Source organism: Agelaius phoeniceus, chromosome 1 (assembly GCF_051311805.1).
Source record: "Agelaius phoeniceus isolate bAgePho1 chromosome 1, bAgePho1.hap1, whole genome shotgun sequence".
NCBI lineage: Eukaryota > Metazoa > Chordata > Aves > Passeriformes > Icteridae > Agelaius > Agelaius phoeniceus.
This window is the reverse complement of record NC_135265.1, coordinates 88,726,078-88,753,197: the sequence shown is the minus strand read 5'-3', so window position 1 is coordinate 88,753,197 and position 27,120 is coordinate 88,726,078. Positions and strand designations below refer to the sequence as shown.

At 41.0% G+C, this 27,120-nt stretch overlaps 1 protein-coding gene across 2 annotated transcripts in view; it reads left to right on the top strand.

Annotated features, from left to right (window-relative positions):
- The first annotated feature begins 764 nt into the window (after positions 1-764).
- The window catches only part of PTPN3 (protein tyrosine phosphatase non-receptor type 3), a 156,474-nt gene continuing 130,118 nt past the window's right edge, over positions 765-27,120 (top strand). For both annotated transcript variants that reach the window (XM_077182876.1, XM_077182865.1), the window contains exon 1: positions 765-878. In XM_077182876.1, coding sequence (XP_077038991.1) covers positions 830-878 — 49 coding nt within the window. In that variant the 5' untranslated portion in view covers positions 765-829. The remainder of the gene's footprint in view (positions 879-27,120) is intronic.

The following is a 27,120-nucleotide window of genomic DNA, read 5'->3' as shown; positions in this document are numbered from 1 at the left end:
ATCAGGTCCATCTGCAGTTCTTCTTGGTCACAGGGGTAACAGGTAAATGGTAACTGATCTGAAAGGGGCTTGCAGAGCAGTGCTGGAGACTCCTCACTGAACCTTGGGTGGGTAGAGGGGCTGCTGAAAGGCAGAGCAACCTCCATGGCTGCTGCATGGAGGAATCCTCCCTGCAAGCACTGAGGCACTGATAACCTCATGCTCCTGAAGATACATTCCTCAGAAATCAGGCCCACACAATTTTTCCCCTTCAGCAGCGATCAGAGTGGCTGAGCATGGAGACAGAGGACTCTGTAGAGCAATGTGGAGCTGCTTTGTCCCTCAGGACATCGCACCTTGGAGAGATGCAGTGGCAGCCCTCACCACCTCATTGTGCAGCAGAAGGATTCCTGCATTCCCACAGTGCAGAAGGCTCCAACCTCTCCCGCTATTTGTGGTTTATTTGCCACGTTAAGATTGATTTGAAATTATTTCCTGTGCATTCGCAAACCCAGCAAGCAGTTTCCCTTTAAAGTGCACCAGCTGTGACACAGGGCAGGTTCTGTAATTTCAAACGAGGCGCTAAGAGACTACTCCTTTCAACAGCTTTTTTTTTAATGAGGGTGGGTACCTGTTGCAATGAATCAATTAAAACTCCTCTGACACACAAGTTGCGTGTTGCCAGACCCGTTTCACAGGTTTCTCAGGAGGGAGGCTAACATGTGACAGCACACAGAGAAGCCAAGAGTACTGGAGAAGATCAGAAGCCTGCATGAGTGAGCTCAGCTTTCCCAAATATTTTCTTAAAGCGCTATTCAAGGGACCACTGACCTCTGCAACAGACAGCACCATGGTGGAGCAAGAGATGCTGCTATCGTGTGCTTATCCTCCAGAAAAGTGTAAGTGACCAAATATGATTTTACATAAGAAATGAAAACAGGGTGCTGGAGGAAGGAAATGAAAGAAATTATCTAGGTTGTATAATTGAAAAGACTGAGGGAATAGAGGGGAAATGCTGAAAGAAGGAAATAAGGAAGCTATTAGCTTTATATTGTAGGCATGCAATTGAAATACGATTAGCGTGCTTGCAAGCAAAAGAAAGGATGCTTGCATGCACAACTCTGATATAAAAGCTTCTTGAAGAAACTTGCTTTAATCTTCGGCTTTCTGTTTGTATTTGCAAAGTGCTGTGGTGTGGAGCTGCTTGTGTGGTAGAGAACATGAACAATGAGCTTTGATTTAGTTACTTAAGAAGCAGACTGGAGTGCAAAGAAAGCATTTTCAAGAAAGACATGGTGTGATTAAAATCAACAGTTTAGGCTTTTTTAACAATGCAATGCCTGTTTTTCCTGACATCAGCACACTTTCTGATATTTTATCCAAATATCAGCTGAAATTAGGGTACAGTGGGAATATACCCAAATCCATCCCTCCTTCCTGAAAGCACACTGTCACAGAACCTCTTTCTGAACAAGAAATTTTGTTTATATTACCAGAAAATATAATACATACAATAAACCAAATAAAATCTCTACATATTGGCTTTTAAAATGCCTGAGAATGTTTTAAAAGACTAGTGAAATAACTAATTCAGATTTCCAGCATGCTAAAGATGAGTATGACAGAAAGGTAGAAATGTAGCTGACTACAATAAAGTCAGGTAACTAAGTGTGGACTGGACATGTCTGAACAAAATATTAAGCAAATGTAGAAATAGAACTGGTATGTCCTGAAGCCGCTTCAGTGCACTGCCAGAACAAAATCCAGTGAAAAAAAAAAAAACAAAAAACCGAACCTTCTCCCTTTCAACTAAAGAAATGTTGCTTTTTGAATGGCCTAGCTTGCTTCATGATGAGGTTATTTAAAATTTACTCCAGGATGAAGGATTGTCTTTGTTCTGTTTGTAAAACTATCACCTTGCACGGGGCTTTGTGTTCATTTTTGGGAGCAGAATAGGACAGGGATGTCAGCAAAATGCAGTTTATCTGTCGAGAGACATTTTCACTTTTGTCTTGTTTTCTACTCCCTGCTTTGTATATGCAAAGGACAAGAGAGAGATAAAAATCATCCTTACCACAGTGTCCTGTTGAGCTGACTTAGAAGCTCATAACCAACTGACTGTGACAGAGTTTAAATGAAACCTGGAGTTAAAATATCTGTGCTATTAAAAAACCCCAATCAAACCACACTTTCTTTTCTGCTGCCTAGTGTCCTATTAAAAGGTTTTTTAAAAAGCAGGATAACAATACTTTATTTTTAGCTTTGCTGTAACCTCGGCAATATAAATTATTGGTTTTGTTTCATGGCTTTTTTTTTTTCTGTTGTTCATTTTAATGTTAGATAGAAAATGGGAGTCATAGTGGGTTAAAATCATGCAATTGCCTTTTATGGAAGACTTAAAAAGTCACTGAACCTCTCAAATTGCTCAGTTTTGTGTATGAAATTTAACTTCTTACTGTGTGTCATTGTATTTGCATGTGTGAGAGAGAGAGATTTCTCAGTCTCAGTTTGGCTGTCAAATTCACAGAAATCTGACACGCAGCGCTGTAGGTGCTGAAAAAATTGCATAGAGAAATCAAATCAAGCCCAAAGGAACTAAATCCATAGGAGGAAGGAAGCCATGTAATACCTCAGGATGGATGAGCTGGGTCCACTAATTACACCTCTGGTGCCATGAATCAGGAGTGACCCCCCTGAAGCCAACAGAGTTACCCCATGGGCTTAGGAAAGGACTATGTGGAGGAACAGCCTTACTGCATTTACAGTATTAAGCTCTTGTGTGTATCTGACATGTTAAAAAGACAAACAGAGCACTGAATGGGTCCATTCTAGCTGTAAAGGGTCAAACTATGCCTCAGTGGGTGATGCTTTTCAGCTCAAAACTAAGTGATGTCTTGGATTGTTCCAAGAGGTCAACCTGCTGGAGATTTAAGCTTATAAATAAAAACCTGAGTCTTTTAAGAAATTCTTTCTGCTAAGCATGGTATGTCTTTGCAAGTCTGGACCTACTTGTTGGGAGCTGTTGGTTTTCTACCTGTTGCTATGTGAAGTCAACAAGAAACTCAAAACTTTATACCTGCACCAAAGGTCTGGCTGTCTGTCATGATGCGTTTTCCATGCGCCTTCTGCTTAATGCCATTTGTCTCCCTAAAAGTCTTGCAAGGGAAAACTAAGATATTTGGGGTTTTTGACCTCTAAGACAAACCAGAATGGTCAGAACATTGAAAAATCAGCCTGCAGTTAGTCACATGGCATGTTTTCCATAGAAATGTGAGGGTCTAGTGCTGTAGTGTCATGTTATTCAGTCCGCAGGTGAATATTTTCTCTTCTCTTGAAGGGAATATGAGCTGGGGTTTTCTGTGGTCTGTAGCCTTATTTCACCAGGTATTTAGAGCAAACTCTGTTGAAGCTATTAGAAATTCTCTTGGCAGAGGTGGCTTTCAAAGGAAAAAATAGTAAATTAGCCATTACAATGGATTTTACTCCTCTTAGAAAGAAAAAAGTGTATCAAATATGTTGTTGCTACTAGAACAGGATAAACAGACTTCTAAACTATGTGACATAGTTACACAGTATTCCTAAACAGCTGCTTGCAAATGTAAATTTCTAAGGAAAATTACAGAAACTATCTTTTTTGCACTTCTCCCTTTGCATTATCATCTGTTTTAATAATAGTTTCATATCTTTGGGTATTTTGAATACCTTAAGTTAGGCTGTTTCTTTAGGTAATATTTGTACATTCCCAAAGCCCAAATATAGAATTATTTTTTTATTAATTTATTAACTCTAGAAGAGCATATGACAAAATCACACTGGTCTAAGCCTTTATTAAAAAACCCAAAAAACAACCAACCAAACAAAAAACCAAGCAAACAAAAACCAACAAAAACCCAAATCAAAACAAAAAATAACTCACCAACAAACAAACAAAAAACCCTCGAGAAAAACCCCCACACTTTTGTGCTTGTACTTTAATTTTCTGTCATGCAGTTAATAACTACTTTTTTTTCAATTATTCTAAAAGCAAACCAACTTTCTCTTAGAAGCAAACAAAGATATTTCAACCACAAATTATGTTTGTAGGGAGGGTTGGGGTTTTTTTTGTTCATTTGCTTGGTTTTGACCACTGTTTCTCAGCTATAAAATGTCAAACACACTTTCAGGATGTCTTACTTAGATTTGAGATTTGAAAAAATATTGTATAGTTAATATATTTCATGCTTGCTGTCTAAGAGCAGCACTATGGTGTTATGTGTGTGCTAATGAGAAGATGTGGGAAATATCTGTTCTCTCTCTGTCTCGAGAAGACAAAAATGTGGTGGTTGCCTAGGAGGAGTATTTAAAAAGTCCTTATTTGAAACACTTTTCCCAGACACTTGCTCATTCTCAGTCTCTTTTTTTTTTTATTTTCATTTTTTTCCTTTTCAAATCTAAATGTTTTGTTTGGTCATGTCAGAAGGCATTTTTTTAGACTTAGACCTTTAAATTAATGATCATCCTCAAAGCAGGGTGATTCCTGTTAGCAATATCACTTTTTTTAATCACTTCCCAAATTTGCCTGTAAAGACTTCTTTTCTTTTGTTTGGATTGTGGATTAACATATTAAATAATGTCAGACTAAGACCTGGTCTCAGGTGGATCACAAGAAAAACAGCCCTAGCTATCTCCTGATGAACAGCTACCTTCTTAAAACCTAACAGGGAATCAATTTCTAATCTATCTAACACACTCTTTCTAAGTTCCAGTAAATGCACATTTTGAATTAAAAAGCCATGTACAGTTAAATTGCATGTCTTGGAGAAATCAAAATATACTGTTCCAATACAGATACAGTTCTTGAACAGAGCTGTCATACTGTCAAAACAAAAGATTTATTTAAGGAAATCTGTTTTCCAGGGAACTGTGCTGCCTGTCAGCTTTTTTGGCTGATTTTTTGGTATCTTGCCAAATTAACACATCAGTTTATGTCAATCCAATCTATAGCTGTAGTCAGCTAATAGGAAATGAAGTCTGTATCACTCCTTAATTTCTGAAGATCAGATATGTCCAAAGGAAGTGAAAATAAACTGAAAACAAGCCAAAAGCAACACACATGCTATCCACATGCTTCTCCACTCAGAGCCACATTGCAAGATACTTCCATGTGAATTCCTGTGTGCTGAATTATCTTTGGAAGAAGGGCTTATGCAATGCAAGGGTGGAGCCCAGGCAGACATGTAAGATGGACAAATGTGCCTGTCAAAGGTTACAGAGAAGTATATGTGGGGAAACAGCTTATGTTCTTCCTGAGTCGAATGGCCACTAAAAATCTTCTCTGCATAAAGTTGGTATAACCACTGCTTACTGCTCATTCTGCACAGGTTATTTTATATGTCCCAGAAAAATGCCAGGCTTAGCTGGAAAAGTGGATGGAACAAACTGCCAAACTCTGCAGGCTCCTCCAGGGGCCTGGCAGCTGCATAAAGGCTGCTCAGGAGCCCGGAGGATGCAGGGACTTTGCCCACACAGCATCCTTGTGTTTAATGTTTGGCTGTTTGTGCTGCTGTGGTAACGCGGGTGGGAATGCTACCAGCAGCTGGAGGCGTGCAGCTCCCCGTGCAGGGACATGGGCTCTGGGGGACAGTGGGAGGCTGGCCTAGGCTAACTCTGCAAGAAAGAGAAACAATGTGCAGGGACAAAACAGCAGGAGGAAGTTTAAAATGGACTCAGAATATATCTGCAGTATCACTTAGGATACATGTCGCATCTCAAAGGCATCATACACACATCTATGGCCCACACATCTGGTTCTGGGTCCAGGAAGGTTTCTGACTCTCTTGAGGTTTTTTTTCTTCAATCACATCTGCAAGTATCTTCATCACTTTTGCATTACTGGGTTCCAAGGGGTAGAGGCTCTACTGCATTGGCCACACAAAGCTGTTTGTAGTGAGGTGTCCACTTGTATTTCTCGCCATACCATAGCACAACCTTGCCTATGAAAAATAAAACTAAAAAACCCACAAAGCAATCCTGCTATCATATCTTTGGCCCAGTTATGCTGTCAAAGTTGTAATGATATAACTGAGAACAAAATTTTGTATGGTGTTTCCTTCCAGAGTGATGGAGTTTGGAGCAGGAGACTCTGTTCTTTGATGCTCATTTAAAAGGAGCAAGGTGTCAAATCCACATCAGATTTTCTGACCTGGGACTTGACCCAGCTGAGACATTTAAGACTAAAATCCCAACAAAGCTGCTGGTGATTAAAAGCTTTTTTGCTCTTCAGTTTACCAAGATCTTGAAGCTGTTTATATCCTGAGATGTCCCAGTCTTAGTGGAGTTGAGTGGGTAATTCAAGTGTCACTTTGTACATACCCCTAACTAAGCCTATTGTAGGGACAATTGGTCCCACAAATGTGTTCTAACCATCCTCAGCTTCCAGGAACATATTTCTCACCTTATTATGTAGAGTGACTCTTGCTTTTTTCTGCCAAAATTCAAAATTCCTGTTCTCTGCCCGAGCACTTCATAGTAGATTGTGTATTTACTTTAGAGGGCTTGGAGATTTTCATTCCCTATTTGAACAGAGAATGCTCAAATCTTTTCAGCCTCTTGAGACACAGCCATGCCAGCAGCAGAGAGGCTACTCTGGCAACAGGCAGTCCCACTTCAACCATGCCACCAGCCTGGTGCTGGTTACTCACTCCAAGCAGAGCTGGACAGGCCTGAGTTTTAGTTTCCCTACTGGGACTTCTTTTTCTTGTCATTCACATTCAACCACCAGTGGATAAAACACAAAAAACCAAGTAGAGACAAGGGCCAGAAGCCCAGATGCCCTCATGCCAGGTGAGTGTCCTGAGCATGAGGAAACCTGACTCAGTTGCCTAATATGCTCTTTCTCTTTATGGAGTAGTTTCTTGAAATGTTTCCTGCACAGTTGCAGATGGAGGATGAGGAGCACATCCCTCCATCCCACTCAGACTGACCTACTTTAGAGCTGCTAAAGGCATAAGCTTGGAGGGAAGGAGGGTGGGCAGGAGCAGCAGCCCCCTTCCCACGCACACTGTGCAGCCAAAGCAAGGAATCAAACTTAGGACATCCAATTCCCAGGTCACTGCTTCAGCAGCAGGGTCTGCTGTGGTTGTGTGGAAACTATGGCAAAGAGGGAACATAAAAAGCTTAAGGCCTGCACAGTTCTCTGAAAGGAAGGAGAAAGCAAGAAAAAGGAAAATAAATAAAGGGGGCAAAAAAGCCCAAAAAATTTTATTTTGGAAAGGATCCAGTTTGCAGATCACAACCAGATGCAAGTATCTCCTTGCAGGTCTGACAGGTAGGTTTTAAGGTTTCCCTCCCCACCCAGCCAGCTTTATTGGCTAGGTCTGTGCAGGTACATGCTAAGCTCCTTGGGGTTGTTATTGCTAGCTCCTAACACTCTTTGTGCACTTTATAGATCTATTGCTCAGGATTCAGACTCTGCTCAAAGGCCTGAGATCTTAAATACGGGGTATTACACCAACTTAACGCTGAGTCACCAAAGCCCTTTATTGAATCTGGCCCCAGTGTATTTTTCAGGCTTATTTGCAGAGCAGCAGGTATTATTACTAGGAGTAACTGGGTTAATAACAGGGCCTCCTAGAGAGAAAGCAATTTGTAACACCTCTGATGCTTTGGCTGAAACATGTTCATTATCTCCATTCCCAGTTATGTAACAGGGAGAAAAGTATCCAAAAAATACTTCTTGCAGAAATCTCTGCAGTACCCACTGCCTGTATGGCCACTGTATCCTGTTTGCTCAGACTTACAGGGTTACAGTTGCCTGGAACATCCTCAGCAGAATGCCCCTTGAGTTTTGGTAGCTGGACATGGGTTAAAAAAATAAATGCAACAAGCACACACACACAAAAAAACCCCAAAACAAATAAACAAAAAACAACAACAACAACAAAAGAACAAAATTAAACAAAACACTGAAAAAAACCCAAATATCAAAACAAATGAAAACCCCCCAAGAAAATCAACAAAAACTCAGACAAAAAGACCTTTATCTTCACTGTGGACAGACAGTTGTTGCAAACTCGAAGTCTGACAGATGTGGTTTTCTGGCAAGTGGGTGAGAAAAAAGTAATATCTGAATCATGTTAGGGAGAAGGGTGAGTCTTTTCTTCTTCTGTTTGAGAGAAAAAGATTTGAAAACTTTCAAAGTTGTCCTTAGCAGCTCTACATGCAACATATGGTCCTTCCTGAGCTTTTGACTGTTCCCAATGTGGGACTCTGCCAAATGAAAGTTAAACAAAAGCTACCCTTACAAAAATATTTAGGAAGCCCTGTTTTAGAAGTGACTGCACATGTTGGCTGTGACTCAGAGCACACCCACACACTGGGTAGATAGATTATCATCTAAACCACTAGGCAAGTTCCAATTCTTGCTCAGAAGGTCAAAAAAGCCTGGGAAATGTCCATTGCTCCCTTTCTCCTCAGAACAATTATTTTTTTCCAGATTACAAAGTCATTTTGGATGGCACTGAAACAGTGAAGTCAACTGATTTATTGTCATAAACAATTGCGTTCAAAGTTCAGAACCAATTTTGTAATTTCAGGACAAAAGAATAAAGTAGAGATCAAAAAACAAATTTTAAAAAAGGAAAAGGAAAAAAAATCATAGCGAAAAGGCCCAACACTCCAAAAGCCAAACCATTTCCTTTAGATTGGTTTCTTTTAACATTTGTTCTAGCTGCACAGAAACCAATGGGATTCATAAAATGTTTGCTAGGGAGGTACATATTAATTGAAGAGAGATGAAAGCCAAAAGTGTCCTTCATAACGTTTTGTCCAGAATTAGAAAAGGTCAAATCTGATGATTGATTTCATATTATGAGATCACAACAGCTCAAAATACTGAGACTGCCATCTGCATTTCCCTTGGCTTCCACATACAGTAGCTGGCCTGTTTCCAACACCCCTGTGACTGAAGTCCCTGCACCTCCTTTGCTATTTTTAGGAAGGCAATGGATGCCCACCTTCCCTGCCCTTCCTCCCACCCTGAGGAGACAGGGGTGAAGCTGGGGTACAGCTAATAGCACTAGGAGAATTTCTGAGGCTAGAAATTAAGTTGTCCTGAAGTTTGAGGTACCTCCTAACCAGGAGAGAAAAAAAGATTATCAATAAACCTTTTCCATAGTAGTCCATATTTTATGGGTTGTGGCTAAAGGCTTTTAGTATAGAACTAGAAGTTGTGGGTTGTCCTGAAGACCAAGGTTTAGTCTGTTCTACAAACCTCAGACATTCATGCAACCTAAAACATGAATAAGAATATTTGTGAAATCAAAGTAAAGAAAATAAACTTCTAGAGATGACAAAAAACATGTAAACAAGAGAGAGGCAGAACTAAAGTCAGAACTAAAAGCATTTTACAGGTTTCCAGCTGTGGTATCATATCAAATCTGATTGCAAAGGGAAGCTGGCTAGTTAGGTAATTCTTGTGACATAAGGCATTCTAAGATAGCTCCAGGCTTTTTGTCTGTGCTTCATTCTGTACTTTTACTGTTGTGGCTGAGATAATGAGAAGGAAAATAACATATGGTGGGAATGGAGGGTGACAGAAGAGTCTGAGTAGAAGAAAACACTTCTTCCTTTTTCTTTTTAATGATAATGGGGGAAAAGGGTCAGAAAAGCACAATGATGTGAGTTTCAGTAATATAGAAACAGCCTGGAGCTATATTCACTGTTGCAGACTTGCCATGGAGGAAATACAACAGATCTACAAGATGTATGGCCATTATTAATATTTCAGCTGCACAGGCAAAGCAGGGATTAGTTAAATCTTTATTAATAGTTAATCCCTTGCAAAACCAGGGGTGGAAATACTAACTCACCTTGATGGCTTGTGGTTTGGATTTCTTTTCCCCCAGTGTGGCTTTTCACTGAGCTGCCTGTTGCTCTCTGTGATTCAGAGACAAATGGCCTTATGAGCCTCCTAGAGAATTCTTTCCCAACGATAAAACCAGCAGGAATGAGAAAGAAGAAAAATAAATGGCATGAAGGAGATGGCTTTTCTATTTCATTCCTCTCACTGGTGCTGTGTGAGAGGTAGTGCAAGAAATTGGACAAAAACCAACATAAGTGTCTAGGACCAGAGTTCAGTAAAACCTGCTTTTCTTCTGCATTTACAGTGTCATTTCAACAAGTTAGATCTTGTTCCCTCTTCCAGAGTAACCATCATGTGTTCAACAGTGAGGGTGCTCTTGCCAAAACATTTTTCTTATCAAGATTATTCTTTTGCATGATAAAATATCAAAGACTTCGTATGATTAATCTTTTGAACTTTGCCTGTTAATAAATACAGAATTCTCTCTGGCCTCAGAAATGTTTTCTAGTAACTCTTTTTCTTCAAGTGGAAGTTTTGATGTTTATCAGAACTATTTGGGACACTATTCTTATTTGCATTTTTCTTCTTTATTGAAAAAAAAGAAAGAACCACATTTCATGAAGAATATTTTCATTTTGGTTCAATTTTATTTTAATTATTAAATTAAAGAGAGCATGCCTTTTCCTCCCTGCCTTCCCTACAGGTAGGAGCTAGCCAACCATCCTACAAGCAGCTCATGCTCAGAGAAAGCAATACTGGGAAATTCTGCTAGGCTTTGCTAGAGAGAAATTATCCAGGGGGAAGACAAAAGCATGTTGCTGTAGGAAGGTGTTGTTCTATCCATGGAGAGCACCCTCAGGAGCAGTGAGGGACCGTTGTTCCTCTGGAACTGTGGCATTCCCCAAGCATGCCATGTGACAGCCACCATGGCCATGACACAGGACAGGCTGGCAGCACCTGCATTCCTCTTGGTTTGTAACTATCTGAGATGGCAGGAAGCTATTGACCATTAAGTCTTTTTCAATAGCTAGTAGTCATGGCTTCTGTGACAGAAAAGCCTATGGAAACTATGGTTCTGTTCTGCAGTTTTGGATTTGGCCTGTGGGATTTGTTTGTATGTTGTAGGAGGGCTCAGGCAAGCTGTCTTCCTTCCACGTCTCAGTATCACAGTTAGCTGTTTTTCCTTGCTGCTTCCACTTTAGTTTTTTCTTTCTGTGCAATATCAACTTCTCCTCACTGGTGATCACTGAGGGCTCTGCCCTCTCTGGCCATGAGAGGAGAAGACCTTGGATGAGGACTGATGACCAGCCTCACTGCAGGGAGGACAGAAGGGTGGAATGTTGTATTGGGTTTGTGTGCTGAGGTTCTGATAGCAGGAGAAGGGGATACAGGCATGGATTCTGTGAGAAGTTGATAGAAAATTTCCCCATGTTTGATGGAGGCAGTGCTAGGGGGCTCCAAAATGGACCCACTGCTGGCCAAGGCTGAGCCTGTCAGTAGCAATGGCAGGAATTCTGGGACAGCATATTTAAGAAGGGGGAAAACTTACTGCACAAAAGCAACTGCAGCCAGAGAGAGGAGTGGGAATACAGAGCTGAACAGCTCTGCAGATCCAAGGTCAGTGGAGATGGAGGGGCAGGAGGTGCTCCGGGCACTGGAGCAGTGGTTCCCCTGCAAGCTGTGGTGCTGACCATGGTGAGGCAGCTGTGCTTCTGCCGCTCATGGAGGAGCACAGTGGAGCAGAGATCCGTCTGGAGTGCATGGAGGAGCCCACACCAGAGCGGGTGGAGGTACCTGAAGGACCCCAGGTGAGCCCGGGCTGGAGCAGGGTCTTGACAGGACCTGTGGAGAGAGGAGTCTACATGGGAGCTGTCAGGACCTGTGGGAGACCCACGCTGGGGCAGCCTGTTCCTGAAGGACTACCTGCTGTGGGAGGGACCCAATGGCTTTAATGAGCACTTGGTTTCCAGTCAGTCAGTTTTCCACAGATGGCTTTCATCTCCAAAATGCTCCTGGTGGGGAAGTGCAGGTCTTCCCACTGCCTGTGGACTAAGGTGAAGGCTGTGAGGGCTCAATCCAAATCTATGAGGAAACAGGATCTTTGTTACCTGGAGAACATCAGGTACCACTTTCCATCAGCCCTGCAGTTTTACTCAGACCACCTTGCTGCTGTGATTCCCTCCAACTCTCCCTGAAGAGCCCCACTGGTATTATGGTATTTATAGCTAAAGTGCTCTGGCCACATCAGGAGAAAGGTGAGCAGGTTTCTCCTGATGTGTCTTCTTGAATGACCTCCTGTAGCTTGAGCTCCCTGCCCGCAGGACAGCATGCAGAAGAATGCTCCTTGCAGAGTGCAAAGTGAGGCCACCATATCTGTTCCCTTGGTCAGACCAGACCTGAGGGAAAATGTGGGGAGCTGTCAAGTTGCTATACTGCAAGCATGTCAGAAAAAGTGTAGGAGAATGTACAGGCTCCCAGTGGCAGAATGGACAGCTGTTTCCAGCTTCCAGAGGGACAATTGATTGAATACCACTTTCATTTCTGCCTTTCTACTGTTGGGGGTTTTTTTTCTGCTGTGTAAAGGCATAGCAGCAGCAGCAACTGCCAGACAGCACTCTATCCCAGCTCTAGCTGATAATATGTAACAAATATGTGTAAAGTGAAATATTAATTTTCAGCTCTACAAAAGGAGAGAATTAGGTGTGGTGTCCATAACAGAAAAAAAGAATGTTAGCAATATAAACTATACTCCTATTAACATTGGAGTTAATATGCCATTTTCTTAATTGTATTTAATACAATTAAGCTGGAACTGTTTGTTTTTTTAACAATAACTTTTATTGCTATTGTAGTATTATTGCTTGAATTTTTAATGAGGCCAGTGAAATAGTATTCATCAGTTTAATTTTCTGAAGCACTTTATCAACCCTAGGATATTAACAAAAAATTATAGAAAAGAAATATCTGAGACATGAAGCAGAGCATATTAGCAGTAATCGAGTTCATGCATATCATCTTTACAACCTCATAGGTACATGTGGTTCTTTGTAGGCAAATATAATGACATTCCTGTGCTTTTTCTAAGTAGGCAATAATCTATCAGCAGACTCATTCTCCCAATTTGATTTTATATCCTCAGATAATCTAATATTGAAAACCTGGAAAGATGCACCAGACTGGTTACTGTGATGAGTAAGCAAACAGCATTCACCTCAGGCTCTCAGTGAAAAGGCAAGGCTGTATTTCAACCTCAGACTCACAATTTGGTATTTTCATGCCACATTTTTTTTTTAAGATTTGCACCAATCTTAAAAAAGAGATTTTTTAAGATTTTAAAAATCTGTAACAGATTAAATCTTGCTTAGCCAAGGGAAGAAAACAGTCTGTGAGATGTTGTGTGAATCAAGTATGCCCTTATATCCACTGAGAGCATGTCATCACGGTAACAAAACTCTTGCAAAATCTTCCTGCTGCCCCCATAGCCACAGTTCTTTCCTAAACTGGGGAGCAGGTGTTTACAAAACATCAGTGTTGATTCTTACCAAAGTGATAAGGAAGAGGAAGAAAGCTAAAAGCTGACAGCAGAGAGCATCTACTTGGCAAGTTCTGTGTGCTTGAAGAAAAGACAGCTATCAAATTGGACTTGTTATACTAACTTCTTCCCTTCATATGCTAGCTTACTGCCCCCTGAAAGATTCTTGCATCCTTTTCTGCTGTGACTTGTCTGCATGGAATGAATCTGCTGTATTTTGCGCCAGAAAAAATGAGTTAAACAGAAATCTGATTCATGAAACTGGAATCTTGAGAGGAGAAGATTCCTGGCAAAGGGGACTCCTCTCCTCTCTGGTCTGGTTAGTACTGATGATTCTTCTGGAAAGGAATACTTAATAAATAACAAACTATAGAATGTAAAGATAGATCAGTGTAGGAGATGTTGCCATCACCCTCAGGGCACAGTGGCAGCACAGCCTGCCTGTGCAAACTGAAACAGGGCAATTCCTAACCCTGCAGTCCATGTGATTCTGGGTACATGGAAAATTTAGCTTTATAAGGGCATGGCAAATTCCTTCCTTGCTTCTAGTGCCACTGGAAGATCTGTCTACTGTGTCCAAGATGGGTGTAGTGATTTTCCTGAATCTGAGCCACAAGACATCTGCTGGAGGACTAAAGGGAGGAGGAATTCTGCAAGTAATTCATGGTGGCAGATGATAACAGCTTCCTCAGGGCTCTGAGTTGTCTGCTGTGGGAGGGGACCCGGCAAGGCAGACAGCTGGGGCCCAGCCCAGCTCAGCAATACCACCCTCAAAACAGCCTGAGCTGCCTTTCTTCTTCACCTCTCCAGGGTTTCACCCCTGCAGTGCCACACCTACTGCCCACCATGTGCTCTCCTCACCCCACAGTGCAGGTGCTCGTGGCTGGAGACCCCTTCTGTGGTGTTCCACACATGGGCAGACCAGTTCATGGCTTGGGCTCCCTTCTGAGTCTCTACAAAGCACTTATTCTGTGCCAGCTTTAAAAAAGCTTAGATAATGTCTAGTATGTCCAGAAATTGTCCTCTTGAGTTTCTTCCTTGTCTTCAACAAAATTCCTTGGAGCCATGCATCCTGGGTGGGTGTAAGACATGTTAAGGAATTTTGATTTCTTTTGCTGTCAGCCAGGGACTGTAAAATGCATAGGGCTGCAGCAGTACTTTGATATAAAAAAAAAAGGTTCCTGTTTTAAAAACAAACAGGCAGCTGGCTGTACAGTGGTCAGAAATTGGAAATGACTAGCAGCTTTTAAAAGGAAGTCCATCGTGTCTGAAAAGTACCTAAGAAAGAAGGGGAAAGAGCAGATAAGCAAACAGGACAAGTGAAGGATGCTACTTTCATTTTCTGGTAGTATGCCAATTTGCAATTGCTGGATATTAGCAAGGTGAAAGGTGTGAATTACAATGACAAAAGAGTCATTAGGCCAATTTTCAACAAATATCCTCAAACTTTGCCTTGTTTCTGATGTAATATAATCTCATTTTAGATCTATGTTTATGTTAAAAGGAGGGAATTAACCCTCCTGGTAATTGCAGACCAGTTAATCCTGCTTTTGCTTACTATGAGGGAATACTGTCATAGGGCAGTTGCTACAGAGCACTCCATACAGCCTGGCTGGTTTTGTTGCCTTGCTCAGGAAATCTCGCTGTCACCTGGCTCTGTAGTGCCCCCCAATCCCTCAGATTTGTACACCCAGGCAGCAAACCTGGCTATGAACTACCTACAGTGGAGAGTTTTGTTTTGAAGAGAAAACAGTGAGGTGGGAACTCACTGGGAGCTGCTCCAAAGAAAGTCTTGTTTCCTCTGTCAATCATTCAAAGACCACCTTTTCAATTTTGGGATTTTTTGCTTTTTAAATGGCTTTGGGCTTTACACCATGTTTTCCCTCAGGCTTGCAGTGCAACCTTTTTTATTTTAAACCCTACTTTCAACCCTTCTCAAGTGTGATCTTCATTCTTCCTCTGCCTTGGGCTGTATGAGCCCCTAGTGCAACCACTCCTAGTGGGATCCCAGTATTGCCACATCTCCCAGCTGTACTTGGAAGTTTAAGGCTGCTCTTATGGAAGATATGCAAGTGATTAACCAATAACCTGTGAAGAGTTTTTTCAAAACATGACGGATTCTTCTATTCACAGTCATAGTACATTGTAAAAAAGGATTAAATGGGTCCAGTGTTCTATCTCTGAAGACTTCCTTGAAAGCACCTGTTTGCTCTTTTCAGCCTAGATCTCCATCACTATCAGGGAGCAATGTTCTGTATGATGGGGAGGCTTTTTCTTCACTTTCAGGGCCTGCCTTTTTGCAATTCAAACTTCTTCATAATTCTCACAGATCATTCAGCCTCAATAGATTTCTAGATTAAATAACAATAGTTCAATAGTTTGGACTCTTTTCTTCTTTTCTTTTTTTTCTCTGTGATCAAATGTGGGAAGAAACATCCTTTTAGACCATTCCTAGCTGAAGGCAATTCCTGAATATTTGTCTTCCCCAGTGTTTCTTCAGAGCCTTATCCTTGTCTCTATTTTGCTGTTTCTTGCTTCTTTAAAACTTTTGGGTTCTCCTTATGTGTTCAGCCAGAAGACCATCACACAGAGAACCTGAATTCCCCAACACTGTTAATGAGCTGATGTGTAAGTGGTGGGACCATAATGAGAAATTCTGGTGCAAATTCTCCCATGTTTTATAAGATTTATATTTGTTCTTATACCCTTAATGGTCTATTAATAGTGTTTCTTTTCCAACTTCACTCAAAAGCCTACTTTTCTGAGACTGTAAGAATTGTAGAACATTCTGACACATTTTGTCAAAACTAGATTCAAAACCTTTTGGGGGTGTGGGAAGAGAGAAGGAGGACAGGCAAGCAGAGACACACTGAGAGAATGATAATGCAATCCTTATTTTCTTAGGACACCATACCAAAGGGTATCACAGACAACTTTTTCATCCTCCACAATATCTCAAAATAAAAATTTAGTGAATCTGAATAAAAGGTCACAATTTGAGTTTGTTTAAAGAAAACATTTCAATGAATAAAAAAATACGTTTTTTTCATTCTTTTCACATCATCTGAAATCTCTCAACTAGTTTCTTTATTCACTGGCCAAGATTAAAAAAAACCCACTTAAATGAAAAGCAGGGAAATACAAATCTTTATCTTATGTAAATAACAGGATCAACTCTTTGATTATGATGACAAAGGCCATACCTCTTCTGTTCATCTCTATTTTCAATGCAAAACCATTCTGAGTGTTGCTCTTTCTAACCAATGATGCAATTCCACTGTTAGGATGGAAAGCTCCACAGCTTTCCCAAGTAGGGGATCATAATACAGGTTTCGGAGTTTTTTTCCTTCTCTCTTTCTTTCTATTTTTGGACTTTGACTAAAGCTGGTGAAAATGATACTTTTCCTTCTTATTGGGAATCCAAAGATACCAAGTGAGGACAAATGGAGAAAAAAAATGTTCTAAATGTTCCACAGTGGCAGAACAAAACAAACAAACAAACAAACAAAAACTCACAAAAAAAACCCTCGACCCCCTCCACCAAAAAACCCAAACCAACAAAAAAAAAAGTTTTGTAAACAGTTAAAATCTTTTGTTTAGGAATAAAATTGAGTTTGAAAGTTCACTTTCCATTGCTGCCACATGGCTTTTAAGATCCAATGAGAGGAGGGACCAGCTGTGAGATAAGTCTGAAAACCTCTGAATCAACAGGGATTTGAGGCTTTCCAGCCCTGTATTGCAGAGTCTAAAGCTAAGGTACAGGGAAGATAAACCTCAGGGTTGCCAACCCCTTGTTTCTGCAGCAGAAACCTTGGAGATTATTTTTCACTCCATGTGGCAAGGCTGTGCAGGAATCTGACTGAAAAACCCACAAGTAATTACAAGTATTACAAGATGTGAGAGCACCAGAGCCCACTGAGTATCTTCTCAGGAAGTCTTATTTCCCTGTTCTTTAACAGTTACATTTTGGAGAACCATTTTAGTTCTCAGAAATTGAATTTTCCAGTAAAAATATTTTGTTGGAAAATCCCATGACCCTGATTTCTGCTGCCTTTATTAGACAGGGTGATTCTGAGACAGAGGAATTTGGGAGCAAATAGGTTGTAAATGTGGTGGACTTGCAGAGGGCAGAGGACTTACTACTTAGAGATCTTGAGGTTGCACTATAATGGGTGCTGTCCTACGAGGTGCTATGACACATCTTGTGTATTATACAGGTTTAACCACATTTTTGTGAGCTATTATTAATGCTGAGTTGCAGCATACGCCTTTGGAAGCAGTACAGTCAACGCATACCTGCTTACAGGGAGAAACAAAAAAGCCTCAAATTTCCTCTTGGCTGGCTCCTTCCTCCTCCACCCAACTCGGTTCATGCCATTCAAAAACAGAAGTTGACATCAAGTCATTTTCTATTGTTGGAAAAACAGTCATAAGAAAACCCACATCCCTTGTTGTAAAGGCATTGGAAGGTTGTGGAACAGGTAAATTTGAGGACTACTTCATTTTAGATTGTTTGCAAATGTGTCATCTTCATTTTTTGCCCTAACCTACTATTATTTTAGCAGTGGTAGCAGGAATGGGCACCTTAGCCACTTTCTAATCAAATTAACCATGCCTCCTCCCACTCAGATGGAAGTCTGGTTGGATTTGCCAACTTGGATTTATGCCCTATGGACATGAGTTCAGAGGCACTTTACCCATTCTCACAGCTTTAGTTGGTTTGTTGCTGAGGTCTAATTCTGTGGTAGTTGTTGGTGATACTTTTGCATGGCTGCACAAAGATGGATTAGCTACTGCACCAAAAAACCCCAAGCAACTGAACTCAGCTGAGATGATCAGACTTGTTATTAAATGCAGAAATCAGAATCAGAGAACAGGATAACTGAGATTGGCAGGTTAGCAAGGAGAATGTCTGAAGAATTTGGATTTGGCTCATTTTATTTTCAGGTGAAGTCACATGGGTTTTGAAATATCTATAGAATAGGCAGGTGTCAAACCACAGTTCTTTTCTGCTTGGAAACTTGGATGGTTCAGGCACTCTGCTGGGATTTATTAGTACAGCTGCAGTTATTTCAGTGGTGATTTGATACTTCACAATAACTAAGGGGTTTTTGCCTAAGGTATGTTTCATCTCACAGTCTTAATTGTGCAGATAGAAAAGATTATTTTTCAGGAAGTTTTATAACCCAAAGTCTAATTTTGGATTTACTCTGGTATAACCAAGAAAAAAAAAAATCAGATTTTCTATTTAAGATGCTTGTGTTTTAATAGCTTTTTATCTATTTCTGTACTAAAGTTGTGCTGATTTCCAGCTTCTTTAATTAATTGATGCCATGAGTTTAGCATCTGCAAAAGATTAATTTTCTAATACTCCCTTTGGAAATGGTTCTTCTTAAATGACCAGGTATTTAAAGCCACCTTCCTGTCTGAGATGGATTCACTTTTGGGGAAAATCCCTGCATAATTAAAAAATGGTTTTGGATTTTTTATTTATTCACAATTTTCTAATATGCTTGAAACTCATTAGGACGCAAGACTTCATTTATTAGAATATCCTTGAGCAGGAGCAATTGCAGTAAGATTCACTTCCTTAAAGACAAATGTAATCCTTACAGTAATCGACCTACTGTTCACAGTGAAGGACTTCATTAACCAATTTTGATTTAAGGCAGAAATCTAAAAAAAAAAAAGAACGAAACAAAACACAACCTCAAAGTGAAGGTTACTAACTTTCTTTTATCCTTTCTTTCCCAGTGGCATTGCCACTAGGTTTTCTCTCCACGTATCATAAGATGAAGGCTCTGAAATGATCACTGGCTTCAATAAACAATTAATTAAGTTTTCATGCACTATGTTAGCTGTACATCCAGTCTAAGCTGTGGCTTTACCTTTGGGACCATTGGTAATGTTGCGGTTGTCGCTAAATTGGTGTTGGATTCATTTTGTAAATAATTACATCTATTTTTAAAAGAAAGAGTAGCTGTTCTTTTGAGGCTACCTTACTTTTTCACATCAGTTCATCCTGTGGATCAAGACATCTAGAAAAGGTAAAAGCTGAAGGTGTGTTCTGCCCCCCTCCCTTCTCTCTTTCCCTGCAGAAATGCTGGAGGTTTCAGAGCTATCATGGCCTGGAGTGCGCTTCATACACTCTTTGCCATTTGTTACCTCCAGCACCAGGGCCCAGGCAGGTGCAGAGCAGGAGGAAGAAGCTACAGGCTTCCTTGCTAATTGGCCTTGCAAAGGTTTATACCTTTAGAGATGCCCTTTTTCTTCCAGGACAGGATCTGGTACAGGGCTAAATGCCAGTTTCCTGATGCTTGTGCAATCAGTTTGTATGTTCTAGTTGTCTTAGAGATTAAAAAGCCACAGGGTTACACTATCTCTGTACAGCACCTAAATCATCATTCTCCTCCAAAGAGACTCTTCAAATTCACTTAGATTACTGCTTAGCAACACGTGTAAGTCTTCAGGAGACCCACCCAAGCCTGAAGAGAATGTGTCCCTAATACACAACATTGGGCAATCCAGACCAAGCCATAGCTTCCAATCACCATCAGGAGTACCCACAAACCTGTGTGTGAAGTAGTAGCCCAGCATTCAGTGATGATCTACCTTTGCTAGTGTGAGTATTTCCAGTGGACACGTGACAGATTAGCCAGGCAGAGAGGCATTTCTCCAGTGACCAGCCTTTCCCAGGGTGATATTTCACAAAATCTCAGAATGGGTCTGGTTGGGAGGGACCACAGTGGGTCATCTGGTCCAATCTCCATGCTCAAGCACATTACACAGAATTCCATACATATGGTTTGTGAATATCTCCAGTGAGGGAGGCTCTACAACCTCTCTGGGCAACCTGTTTCAGTGCTCAGTCACTTGCACAGTAAAGAAGTTCTTCTTCATATTCAGGTGGAACTTCCTGGGTGTCATTTTCTGCCCATTATTTTATTGCTCAGCACTGCTGACAAGAGCCTGGATCCATCTGCTTCAGATACTTATAGATACTAATTGCCTCCAGTTTTTGTTTTTCTTAAGGTCCTGCAGGAATCCAGCTGAGCAACTGAGCACTGTGAATATTTCTTTAGCAATACAAATATCAGCAGATTACTGAAAGTTGTGCATGAAAAATGCAATTATAAATTAAATCCTACCCTGATTAATTCTGAAGGTCCAACTTCCACAGCAGTAGTTTTGGGACTTGTTATCACAAGGTGCTGGACATTTTGTTTATTGCTGTGATTGAAAGATATTTAGCACTGTAACAAACTAGGAAAAGTTAAAGCCCTTGAAATGAAGTTGCACCTACTCTCATCAGGCCACACATTGGGGTTCTCATCAGGCCACACATTGGGGTGAGGAAATAAAAGGTCCTGTCTTTTGATCCTGGAACATAGTCAGAGAGCTTTACAGCCTTATGAATTTGAGAAACCCAGTGAATGATGTTCATGTGGATTTTCCTTTCAGCTAAGCACAAAAGCACTGAGGTTCAGGAAAGCTCTAAGAGAAAAGAAGAGGTGAAGGACAATGTTGTGATGGCATCTTCCTTCAAAGCATGCAGTACCTAAAAGGCCATGACATTTACACCCCTGTTCCTTTCTGAACTTAATAGCCTCTGTTATTGGAGCTCCCTGTGACTCTCAAGATTTATTTATCCTGAGAAGCATTATACATTCAATAGTTACTGTAGTTCTGTTTTGGATGGTGTGACTATTGGTATTTCAGCTTTATGGACAGTTCTATGCAGATGATGAGATATAGATGGGTGTATTGTTCTCCATTTGTTCAGGGCAGCTCACTGCCCAGTCACCAGTCCCAAGGCCAGTGGGAAGGCAGGGATCATCATGGAGGCACAGCCACCACAGCAGCACTTGACACTGGATTTCAGCACTGCTGTGGCCAACAAGGGTCCCACTCAGTGGCTGGTTGATGGTGATAACTGGGAGCAGAGGAAGGCTGCTGGATTTTATCTCTGGAGATCACAGCTGTTCAGAGGCTGGCACTCACTTCCCAGTACTAGGTTATCTGCAGCATGACTCCCTTCATGACTCTGTGGATGAAAAAGTCACAGCTCTGGGCAGCCAGGGCTGGCTGCATCCATGCAGGTCACTCAGAGCTCAGACATAGCAGTGGCAGAAATGGGCACAGTGCAGCCAGGCCAAGCAGCACACCCCAGCACCTCGCTGGTCTGCAAGCACAGTGGGGGCAGGCAGAGCTGAAGTCACCCCTACCTTGGGCAGTGCTTGCTACAGCCAGGGAAAGCAAAGGGTAAACTCAGACCCAGATGTTTTTTGTTGCTGTTGGAAACAAGTAAAATGCAAATTTTAATGTAAAACAACAGTGGTAACTGTATGAGCTGGTCAAAACTGAAGTTAGAGTTTGCTTTCCCTCTCCTTCTCTGGTATCAGAATGGAATAACACATTTTCTGCCTGTGATAATGTTTCCTATGTTATTTTTTCCATATAGTAATGCACTAACATTCATTAATTTTCTTAAAGAATGGACTGTTTGCTTCCTTCCTGCATTTGGCATTAGTTAATGAAGTGCTAGCAAATGTTAACTGAATTCTCAAAGATCTGTTCTTTCATTTTTCTAATTAAGGTTTAATGCAGGCAAATGCATGTAGGGGAAATCTTATTCCTATATTGGAAACAAATGGAAGAAATAGCATCAAATAAATGTTAATTTCAAAACTGTTAGCTGATAAAAATAGGACTAATTACTGTGTACTTCAGAGTAAACTGGAAGAGCATAAAATTGATCTTGAGCCTAATATTTAGAAGTCAATGGGGTAGCAACCTTCAAACTGCTCATTAAAGCATGTTTAAAACCCATATTAAACTTATGCAACACACCTCAGTTGAAAATTTCTGCGTGTACTTACCCTGTTCCCATTCATTATCTTAGGGAAATGTAAAAATAAAACTAGAAAATATCAGTAAGTGTTATAAGGATTTGATAAAGCCTGTTGATATGCTTTGCTGATCCAGCTATTTTTCATTGAATGTCACCAAAAAAAAATATTAATTTTACTTGGCTGTGATGATTTTATTGCTCAGTGGTAAAGGAGAACTACTTCTTTACCCAGTTTCATGGAGCTATGAAATCTATGAAAGAAAATGTGGAGTGTAGTCTCCCTCATTTTGCTGTAGTCCCTTTGCACTTTCAGCAATGTCAGGAAGAAGTTTCCTCTTACCTTCAGTGAGAAATGGATTGGACCCCAAGCTCCCAGTCCAGCAAGTCCTTATGCACACTGACAGCCTCATCAGGGAGTCAAATGGTTATCACAGTAGGAATGCCAAGGAGAAGTCCAAGGACTCAGTTGGCAGCTGGGGAAAGCTAGGAATCTAGCTCTTGGCTAGAAAAATGACAGCCATGGACATTGGCTATAGGCATGTAGGACAGGTCCTGACTTCACCAGAAGTAAGTCATAAGCAGTTATAACCTGCAGGTCTTGAAGTCTCTGCTCTCAGCTTATACCAGAACAGATGGCTTTTAGTTTGTTTTTTAAATATGCCTCATTTGGATCCAGGATCTGAACCCCCTCAGGGCTGCAGGGGAGGTAAATCCTCAGACCTACCAGCCAAGGAGATGGAATGATGGCTGGTCCTGCAATCTCAGTGCACGTGGCACTGTGCAGCACTGTCCAAACACAGATGATCTATAAGTGACTAGGAGCTGCTCTTTTTCCCTAGACTCTGCCTGTGTACAAAGAGTAGTGAGGTAGAGATAGGATTATTGTGTGTTTAACTTCCTGTTATGACCACATGTTTCCAAAAATATTGCTATCATTGTGGGATTCCTGGGAGTGGAGAGGGTCACTCTTACACAAGATGACCCAGAACTGGTATCTGAGCTACAGCACTGAATAGTTTAGACAAGATTACCACTGTAGCTAGAAAACTAAAATTAAGACTTTACAGCTTTCTGGAGAATTCTACCAAATTCTACCTGCACAAAGGTGCTGCCTGTGACAGAAACTCTAGTAGCATTGCTCATGTCCAAAGGGAGGTGAAATCCTCTTTGTGATAAGCTTGTGTGTGCAGTTATGGGTGTATCTGTAATTATAGGCAATGAGAAACAGCGTGGCTTGCTCAATAACACACCTCCTCCCATCGTGACAGACACAGACAGGAGCATGCCACATGATGGAGTGGTCACACTCTTATTCCTCCTCTTTCTTTCAGGGCTTTTGGCTCCCCTCTCTGATGTTAACTCATCTCCTCTGTTCAGTCTCAGTTTGGAGCTCTGCTGGCTGCCAAACAGCCAAGGACCTCCAGCAGCCAACATGTCTCTCAAGCCCTCAATTTACATTGCTTTCTCACTGCAGAAAATCTAATTTGATCTACATTTTAAGGCTCAAACACTTATAAAAGTGTATCATCATAACAAAGATAAGTAGCAAAACAAAGCAGAGTTTTTGGGAGCATCCTTGGAAAATGGCAAACTGCTTTCTGAAAAGAAAAAGGCAAAACTTTTGAAAATGGTATTGAAAAGGAACTGTGCAGTGTGAGGGCTGCAATACATATCAGAAAGGGTTTGAGAGAGGAAAAATGGAGTTACGGAATGAGATCCTTAGATCAGGGATTTGTATTTTGTGTTTAGCAGGAGCATCAGCAACAACGAACCCTCAGCTCAGTCTACCAGGGCTAACACAGCTGGGAATTCCACTGTTTTCTTTACAGCTAATGTCACATAGTTTAAAACAAAAACAAAAAGCCACCCAAATCAAAACCCCTTCATTTCCAGGAGTCGTAAATTGTTATTACCATGCTGCAACCTAGTGTAAACAGGTTCCTGGCCCATGACTAAGGCTGGTCAGCTGCCCTGCAATGCAAACAGCAGCGTGGATCTCTTCCAAAGGTGTTGTTGGACGCCGAAAAGGCTCTGCTTGCTTAGAGTTCCAGACTTCCAGTTTACAGTTTCTTGCTTGATTGAGACCTTCAGGTTTGGGGTATTTCTACAAAGAACTTGAGTGCTGGAAATCTGGAGCTTTATAAAAGTCTGCTTTGCTCAGGAAAAAAGGAAGCTGCGGGATTACCGGGGACACCCAGGTCCGGGTTTGCGTACAGGGCACACCTCCAGCAAGCGAAGGAATGCGTCTCCCCGGAGGTGCAAGGCTGTGTAGTAGCAGCCGAGGTGCACAGAGCAGCACGGGCAGCGTGGGCACTTCTGCATCATTGGCATTTTCCCTCCTTGGCCGCGCCTGCCCTGCGCCGCTCCCGGCGGGGGAAGCGGGGACGGGCGGCGGGCAGCAGAGGGCGGCACAGGACTGGTGCAGAGGCACATCAGCATCTTCCTCCGGCAGAGCGGGGAAAAGTCTTACCGCTATCCTGGTGAACTAGCTCTTGTCAGCTTAAAAGCTATTTTTATGTTTATGTCATTCTTTCTTCCCTTTTTAGAGGGGGAAAAAAAGGAAACAAAACCTGCAGCAGTATTTCCAGAACCTTATGAACTCTCAGAAGTGCTATGACTCTGAGAGCGTTTTGTTGCGTTTTGTTTTGTTTTCTTTTCTTTTCTTTTGGGGGTTTTTGTTTTGTGGGTTTTTTTTTGGTTTTTTTTTCCCCTGGCTCTTTCTGAGAACGATAATTTTGTTTGTTACTTTCTTTTGGTAACTTGAGGCCACTTTCACAGGCTTTGCTCTTGTGGTCTGACTGATCTCAGCTCTCGGATTTGCAAAGACTTTTATTGCTGTAGATGTCAGAGTATTTGCTGTTGAAGACAGACATCCTTTGGAAGGCAGTTTAAGTGTGAAGGGTTTTTGTGAATTACACTTCCTGCAGGTTTGTCACCAGAGTTGCTCCTGACTCATCCATGAGTTACCCACCTGCAAAGCAGCACTCCTCTCCCACAACCAGCATATTCATGCACAAAATTACTCACGGGTATCTTTCTACTGTTGTTCACACCCTCTCTTCAATTCAAGTGTTGACTTTATTCAACAGATATTTCCTTTTGCATCCAAAGAGGTATTGTGATGTCCTTTACTTGTAGTGCTAGAAAGTGAGCAGGGCTGAGCAGGAGTTTTATGCTGTTCTTTTCAATCATCAGGCACTGTTAATGACCTATTAAATTCCCACAATGTAGGCAGAAATGGAAGCAATGTATTTTCTTTTTAGAAAGATGCAACAGACACTGCAGAGGTTCTATGACCAAGCACAGCATGGTCAGTTCATCTAATTATATTTTCCTTCTCTCTACAAAATCTGCTTTCTTGGGTTTTGCACTTCAGGATCCAATAGAAACCTGTAAACTTTGTGGCTACCTTGGACAGTGAATCCATTTGACTGGATGTCATTGGAAGTAATGCCTGAGCTCTGCTGTGTCCTCTGTGCCCCAAGCATCCAGACCATTATTTTTTAACATGGACACTTGCTATAAGTACTAGCTGTCAATTTGAATAAAATTCCATGATTCCATCATTAGAAAGTTATTTTTGGCCTCCAAGAAAGCAGTTTATATGGACTCATCAGTCTGGCCTGCTAGCCAAGTATAGCTTTATTCCTTACCCTTGAGTTAGGGTACTAAGAAGGCAAGTAGCCACCAGAAAGACAGGGAAAAATGGATTGATACAAACCTAGAAAGACAAGCTTGGCAGAAATCCACAGTATTTTTTGCTGTTAAAGACTAGTGGTTTTCCCAGCTCAAACACTTTCAAAACCACTCAAGACACCATGGGATTTATTTCATTTTTGGTTTGTTTTTTTTTCTTAAAGCTTCATGAGTTCATGGTGCTATCATAGGAAATGCTACACTGCAATTTCACACATTTCCTTTTTTTTTTTCTAACTGACACACATTTATGGTAATTTCCATCAGTTTTCCAGGGTAATGAAAACAGAGGTGGCAGTTTTCTGAAGAAGAGAATTTTCTGGGAGGTTATCACCACAAACAAGCAAACAAACACACACACACCTCTTTTTCTTTAGCCATTTAACTGAATGTAAATTGAATTAGGAGATCACACCTAGATTGCCACCAAATGAATTAATGCAACAAGAAGAGAAAGTGGTGCTTGTGGGTTGTGCCTCAATATAATTCTGCCATTATGTAGAAACTATATCTTGAATTTTAATACTTACCAACTTCTATTAAGATGATAGAGTTTCATTTATATTTGAAATAAAAAATAAAATCCCAACCTCTCTAGGGCAAAGGAGAAGTGCTGGTGGGAAGAAAGCTTTATGTTTGGGAGCAGGGGACTAGCCCTCTAAAGCATAATTCCTTAGACTAGATTAGACTTGCAATATGGATCTCTTTAGTAGGCCCTAGAAATTAGGACAAATGAGTTCCATGTAGTTTTACTTCAATTTCTTAAAATTACTGAGAGGTCTTCAAACTGGGGCAGAGTCAGATAAAATATCTCTCTCCTCTGAGATGGCTAATAATAGTGATTTAAGGGATTTGTTTCTGAGCCTTACTCCCAGTCACCAGAAAAAGCATTCTTTAAATATAATCTATTTGCTCATTCTCGGCTAAATGTATGACTGTAATAAAAGTGTTTTCCTCCCTTCCATATGCTCAAAACCCCCATGTTGCAGTTTCAGAACGGAAAGTTTTATTTGCTTGATCATACCATCTTATATTAATTATAAGGTCATTTCCTTTCAACAAAAAACCCCTAGAATTACCTCTGGAACCCCACTCATCTATGGGACAAATTGTCTTTTTCCTTTTGAGCTATTTATTTTTCAAGCCATTTCCTCATGTTGCATTTTTGAAAATGATAAAATAAATTAAAAATACAGTGTATGGCAGATATGGTCCTTTGCC